General features: G+C 42.2%; 1 protein-coding gene across 1 annotated transcript in view; it reads right to left on the bottom strand. All coding sequences in view use genetic code 11, as the record gives it.

Moving 5' to 3' along the window:
* Nucleotides 1-812: 812 nt before the first annotated feature.
* EGR_04930 (hypothetical protein) overlaps nucleotides 813-7,224 on the bottom strand; it is a gene marked incomplete at both ends in the record, with an annotated part of 17,714 nt that continues 11,302 nt past the window's right edge. The window contains 6 exons of the mRNA XM_024494179.1: nucleotides 813-867; nucleotides 909-953; nucleotides 1,367-1,435; nucleotides 3,018-3,314; nucleotides 5,107-5,193; nucleotides 6,020-6,141. Of these exons, the coding sequence (XP_024351416.1) occupies nucleotides 813-867; nucleotides 909-953; nucleotides 1,367-1,435; nucleotides 3,018-3,314; nucleotides 5,107-5,193; nucleotides 6,020-6,141 (675 nt within the window). The remainder of the gene's footprint in view (nucleotides 868-908; nucleotides 954-1,366; nucleotides 1,436-3,017; nucleotides 3,315-5,106; nucleotides 5,194-6,019; nucleotides 6,142-7,224) is intronic.

Genomic DNA, 7,224 nt, shown 5'->3' with positions numbered 1-7,224 from the left:
TCTCTGGGTAGTGTTAAATGGGCAACCCAGTGCCTCGTAAACTCATGCTGCATTTGAGGACAGGACTGAGGGAAGGAGCTGTCGCTCTCTCCTCGATGTCAGTGTATTACCGAGCGAGATAGAAGCCGAGGTGACTAAAGCCAAATTTACTACATTTGGGGACAAAAAAACACTATAAAGTTAAAGCGCAAATGTTTATTTCTCAATGGAAACAGGCAACAGACATTGCGGTGGTGACTACTTTTAAAGGGAAAAAGGAGGTCATTTTCAGAGTTTTTAAAAGGCCTACCCAGCATTGCTTTTACTCTTAAATGACGGTTTCAGTTGGTTTCTATAAAAGAGGAAATAAAAACAGGCAATTACCATTACCTCTGGACAGATTTTTTCTTTCCCCCTCGATTCCCCACTTTGGCACTGACAGTCCTGGGGCAAGTTGATTTAACTCTAGGGGTCAAATAAATGCCAAAAAGCACTCTAGAGTCTATCAAAAGCGTATGAATTTACTTAACCTAGTGAGTAGCATGGCAATGTGAAAACTCTCTTAGAGGGCTCATCAGAGCCACAGAAGTTTGATGGCTACGATTGCAAGAGCTCCTCGAGCCCCTTTGAAGGGGCACTACAGGAAATCTAAAATTACTTTTCTAGCTAAATAAATAAAAAATTAAAGTAGATTGATTCTGTTAGCAATATTTTCAACATTTGTCGAGCTGTTTCCGTTCTTTTTGGTGGAGCCTTGTCGTTGCATTGGATGGTTGCCGGTAAAATCTGAGACTCATCGTCCGTAAAGCAATGACTTAAGAAAAAGAGCGATTTTAAATGATATGAAGGAAGCTTTGTAATCGGTTCATAGAATTATTTCTTGAAAACCTTAAAAAATGGCCAAAAATATTGTAGACTTGCAGAAATACCTTCCAACATATTTGGATGTGAAATAACCAGCTGATAAAATAAACCTTGAAAAGAAAAAAGGTAATTATCTCAACTAAATAGCTAGGTTCTAAGAATAGAAAATTTACCACGGGGCTTTCCTTTTAAGCGTTTTATCGGAATCGGTGGACAAATGTGTCACCTTTAGGGCCAACAATGACCTCGATAATCAAGCGGAGGTTTTAACGGCGGCACTTTTTTCGAAGCATCGGCAAATCTCCTTCACTGACGGTTGAACTTTTGCAAACTTGATTGTTTGCTTATTTACAGATTCTGTGTAGAGAAGGCCATGGGAGGGAGAAAGGGAGGGAGGCAATGGTTAGACCTTCTAATAGGTGTTAAATCGACTTGTTCCCAAAGTAAGTGAAGGTCCGGCATATTGTTGGCCCACTGGCTTGCAGACCTTCACTCACCTCCGTGCCCGCTCCAAATTGCCAACAAAATTGAAATTTCTCTTAAATGTATTTTAGAAATGCCTGCCTCCAACTGTTTGTGACCACCATTTGATCTTTAAGGACAGAAGAGTGGGTTTATTCAATTTTTGTGATTTTACGTTGACAGCCATCCCATTTTAAAAACCAAAAAAGTAGAGCTAGAATGAATTGCAAATTGGGATGTTTTTTTGCATCACTTAGGTAGGGCAGTTTACCTACCTACCTCGATGTTGCTGACACACATACGTGACGCCTAATTAATCCCTATCTCGGCTCGAGATAAGTGGCAGGGGAGGATTTAGGATGACAAAAAATGGGATTGTAGACCATTCCTGATTTAAAATGACAGGCATTTCCGTGTTTTTGAGCAGTATGTGATGGTTTGCTCGTCCTTTGGATCGTAGCAGTAAATTGACCGAAAAAATAACCTCTGTGGAGCTAGTAGTCCCACAAAATATATCAAATGGGTTTTTTGCTCAATTTTGCCTTATCTTTTGATCCGAGCATACAGGAGTATTTACTTAGGAAGCAAGTAATTTATTCACTCCCAGACATACGGTGGCCACAAAACCAAAGTAATATCTTTTCTGCCCATAACATTTTTGGGCAAAACGCCTTTATAAATCTACCCCGGACTTGTGTAAATACGAAGAATTAGACAATAGGGAGAAATCGGTTGACCTTTTATAACGAAGGTCATACTATCAGGGTCAGTTTACTTGAGAATATTTCATTAATCTAAAATTGAGAAAGACCAGCAAACATTTTTATTGGAGAAGAAAATACTTTTACGTATTGCTTAGAAAAGTTAATCCAAAAGATCTTTTGAGAAAGGAAATAGGACACAAAAAATAATTTTGCTACATTCTGATAATCATTTTAGGCAAAAACAGGAAAGATAGGTCATGAAATTAAACAACAATACGGAAGGAATTTTCTGGACCCAAAACGCCAAGTCGCCCCTTTTGCGAAAAAGCGCACTTATTTGACGAAACGTCTTTCCGGAATCAGGTGGCAATGTCACCTTAGGAAGAAACTGTCAGAAGACGTCGATTACATGCCTAAGGGGTACTTATCTCTCTGATGCCAGGCAGGAGGTGGTCCTTTGGGAAGTGTGGAGATCACCTCCTGGGATAGCAAAAGGGATGCATTGGAGACCATGCGTGGGTGGAAGGCCTTCAACTTCTTTATGATGAGGAAGGCGACGGTGATACAGCCTGTCATTTAGTTTAAGCAAAGTACACTTTGACAAACAAAGGAAGCTCCAAATTAGCTTCGACAGCCTGTTTGATGGGATCTTCTGCCTGTTCAACCGTCCAGAGGGATTGCTGTCCTTCTCCAACCTTTAAATGCACTTTTTAACCATCAACACTGAAATTACCGCTTTGTTGTTTTGACAAGTAAAAATTTAAAAAAAATTGATCCTTTTCCAGCTCACATTGTCCTGAAAGAAGTAGTGATAATATCAGTCACTTCAAAAAGGGAGGCAAACAGAAGACTACAGGGCACTTCAGATTATCTAAACTGGTTTTAGTGGTGCAGTTTCCCATGCAAGATGGTACGTGAATCCCAAATGAGAGGAGGTTCCACAAAACAGGCGAAAAAGAAGGTTGGTTATGGTAAATTACGCATCTTTAAACTGCTGGAGCCACCTACTTAAAAGGTTTTTCAGTAGTGCTGTTGGTAAAAGCGGTCGAAGATTCGTAGGTGGAGACCTGTTCAAATGTACAGATTTTGAACAGATATTTTGATACTTTACCAAAGGTTGCCATTTTATAAATAATGACAAAATGAATAAAATAATGAATGGGTTTGTGAATGAGAAAATTTATGAAAGACAAAAGGCGGTTGTTTATGTTTTTCAGCGGCCAAAAGAATTTAGGCCAAAAACCTGTCATATTTGTGAGACCAATATGATTGACAAGGAAGATTTGAGCAAAGCGAATATATTTGCTGTAGATGGATTGCATGAGATGATTATAGAACTGCAGTACTAAGTTCTGTAATCGTCTCATAGAGCATGCTTTAGGATTTCATTTGCCGATGCGGTGCGCCATTTTGAGGGCTCTACGATTTCCTCACATCCTCATACCCCATATTAGCCAGCGAATGACATTTTAGTTGGTCTGTTTCACGAAACGAGTTTAATTTACTTCCATGGTATGCTCACTGGCTGCTCAAGCCACTCGTCCAGCTTGGCGCAAAGCAATTTGAGAGAGCGCGGTGAGGTCTGCGGTAGCAGAACGCATCACCCAAAACAAGGTTGCAAGACTCAGTTGTGGTGCCTGCTCATTCAAAGGCAAATGCTTCGCTTTCGCGATGACATTCCACTTTTTGATCAAGCAAATGTGGAGAATGACGCGTTGCTAATGGGTAGTGACTCCAAGTTAAGGTTCCGCAAAGGGGCGAGGAGAAACTCTTTGCAGTGATTGACATGTTTTGGGTCTTAAACCGATTGACATACACACTGGTATGGGTAAATGTTGTGGGGATAAAGCGAATGGGTACACAACTTAACTGGAATTGATGGACGTAAGACCAAACGACCAGCAAAAATGCATTTTCCACGTCATACCTCTGATTAAGTGGCTGAAAGACGGACAGGTGGAGAGACAGACAACTAACTGACTAACTTGCGAAAAGCAGTGGCCTTTTCTTTAATCCAGCAAACACATATAAGTGCCTAATCCCAAACGATCCACTCCCTACGGCAGACTTGAAAGGGAGATGGGTATCTCTTCCCTCCCAGACGACGATGCATGACTTCTCTGCGTGTGTGTGTGTTGAATTATTCACTTGCTTCAGGTCACGCGATGTCAAATCCGCACAAAGTAAACTTGTGAAACTGACTATCACCCGCCTTAGCACTAGGCAATCACTTGTGCCATAACATCGCCCCTTGGGATTTGAATAAATGATGAAGGCACATGCGACTGGATAAAGACGAATCATGGCATAAATGTGGAATCCACGGTGAGTTTTCGTTTCACTCTTGGCAAAGGACTCAAATATGCCTTGAAGCAATCTGCACAACCCTTCTCGTTACCCCAATTCTGCCTCTTAAAACCTTGGCTTACGGCTAACAGTGCTGAGACCGTGTCTTTCAATCAAACAACCCTCTAATTTGTAAAAAGAGAAATTTCTATTACGAAAGAGCCTAAAAATTATCAAGTAACAAAGTAAGAAGGTGATCGAATGAAGCAATTTATCCCTCCCTTTCACCTCTCTCCTAGCCGTCCCTCGCTACTCCCTTTCCTCCCCCCCCCTCGCTGTTCACAAAGTGACGGATTAAATTAGTAAGTTTGCCTGTTCTTTATCAAATTGGCTCTACAGATACAGACGGATTGGAAATTTTAGATCTGTAGCATTGTAAATTATACTCGCAAAAAATTTTTCCATTATAATGAAGTAGGTAGCACAAAGTTGATTAATTTTTGATAATTCTAGTCCGCCAGCTCAATGGTTTGAAAACGAAGAGTGTTTACAGGTGACATGTCACCCACACAAAAGGGGATCCGGTGGTACAACAGCCGATGCTTATGTGCTGAGGATGTCTTTTATCCCCAAAAGACGTGTCTTTTTCTCTTTTTTAGGCGCCTTGAATGTCTGTTTCTACTTGCCGAGTAGTCTAGAACATCTTGAAGCTTGCGGTGAGATTTTACGCGCGCTACCGTTCACTGTGAGGCTTCCGACAAGCAAAATCACCCAACTTGATGCAAATGGGCAGTTGCGTACGCTCACATACTCATAGGCAAAAGACGACTTCCTTTTTGAAGTCGTTACATCCTGATTACTCGGAGGTGGAAACTCAACGGTTTTCAAGCACACGCACCTATAAAAAAGGTTATAAGAGCACGCCTTGCACAGATCTTTGTGAAGATTTTTTTTGTTGTTGGCGGTTGACAGTGAGGATGAATTCTATGGAGTTCATTGGGTTTGATGATTGGAAGCGAGGGTCTCGGGTGGGCTGCTGGCTCACCCAGCTGTATAAAGTGGATCTGTCACTGACGGCCTTGGTGGTGATAGGTGGTTAACCTTGGTGAACACTCAACGGTTAGACTGTCTGGTAGTGGCTTAGTGACACCTAGGGCGCCGCACACACATTGCAGGAGTTTGACGCGGAATCAGAAGACCACAAGACAACCAAAATGAGAAATCCTGCATGCAGTGAATGACCCGATGGACTAACCATAACAGAGGTGGTATCTTGAAGGTATAAGATGTCAATACTGCAGAAGAAGAAGAAGAGACGGTGTTTCTTGACTGGAGTGACGGAGGGTTGAAATCGAGATGTCAAAGACTGGCTGACAAATTAGGGGGTCATAGTCTTGCAAGACAGTACAGGGTATCTTACCTCCGACTGTACCTCGGAATGGAAGAAAGGGAGGAGGAGATGGGAACAAATAGTATCTTATCGCATTCTTATCTCCTGTGTACCCTAAAGTGTCCCGCCAAGTGATGCTTATCACCTTGTCTTGACATTTGACAATCCCAAGTCGATGGGAATAGCCAATTTAGAAAGGCGAGAGCTGAGATGTGCCTGATCCAGAGACAAAATACTCGGCAGGAGTGGAAAATCCACCTGGGTTGCATCCCGTGGAAAAAGGGCTAGAGGGATTGTAACGAAGAAAGTGCCTTGCAAGACTTCACCAAAATACCTGTTCACCTTCCCTCTTTTCAAATAATGATATGAAAAATTAAAGAAAAAAATTAGAAACACGTGATATGGATGGTTTTTCGCCGTCTTTGTGATTGGATGCACCATCAACTGTAGCTGACGCTGAAATGATCGTCATTTTCACAGCACTTATTTCGTCTAGGCCCAACTTTTAGCTTCTCTTGGAAAATTTCGCGGACGATAGTCTTATCAGTAATTAAAAAATTTACTGCTTTCTACAAAAGCGTGTATCATCTAGTCCTCTTTTGGGAGAAGAAAAGGGCTCTTTACTACCCAAAAATACTCCTCGCCCTTCAATTTTATCCTTGGGGTTGTAGCTGCATTTCAAAGGATCGCGTAGATAGGAGTATGGAGGTACAGAAAGTAAATTTGATGGCTCATTTTGCCTCACACCTACACACACAAACAGTAGATTCGGGAACCTATAGCTCAACCGTCCCGTCGGTCGGTCGGTCGGTCGGTCGGTTGGCTGGCTGGCTTGGGACTGCAAATTTAGAAATGCAGCCTTCTGAAGTGCCCTTATGCTGGTTTAATGTTCACTCCACTTAGTCAAACTGGTTATTTTAGAAAAAGAATTAACCGTATTTAGTCCCCTCTCCCATGTAACAAAGCGCCGCCAGTGTCCGCTGAATATCAGGGCTAGCCATTGATGATTTTGACATTTCGGTGGGTCATATTGTTCCCTACAAAAGGGAGGAGTTCAGTAAACAAATGTGGGGGACAAAAATCTCGTCCAGAAAGTGGGGCTACAGAGAACAAAAGAGCGACTTTTGGGGTTTTCGTCTCCTCATCTCAATAACCAGAAATGGTGTCAGTGCTGACTCACTCAGTTGGAGTGCTATAAGATGTCACCTTGACAGAGGAATGACACACACACACGTACGCACGCACGCATATCTTGACAACTTTTGTAGGTGTGAGCATTTTAAAATAGTAGCATTACACCTTTCACCGCTGTTGACATGTTGATACTCCAGTTTAGGTAATGAGCTGCCCTAAGTGTAATGATGCCTTCCACGGCCGTCTAACTGAGACGGCATTTCAGACAACGCGGGCCAACTTAAGCTGGAGGAGTAAGCTGACAGGTTCAACTTTAATGAAAAGACTCCGTAAACAGGCCTCAAGTGGACAAAGAGACCAGACGGTGGCTTTGTTGTACAAAATCTCCCCTCCTCCTCCTCCTCC

This window comes from Echinococcus granulosus (genome assembly GCF_000524195.1).
Source record: "Echinococcus granulosus chromosome Unknown EG_S00033, whole genome shotgun sequence".
Classification (NCBI taxonomy): domain Eukaryota; kingdom Metazoa; phylum Platyhelminthes; class Cestoda; order Cyclophyllidea; family Taeniidae; genus Echinococcus; species Echinococcus granulosus.
Note: the sequence above shows the minus strand (reverse complement) of the source record. Positions and strands in the feature narration are given on the sequence as shown.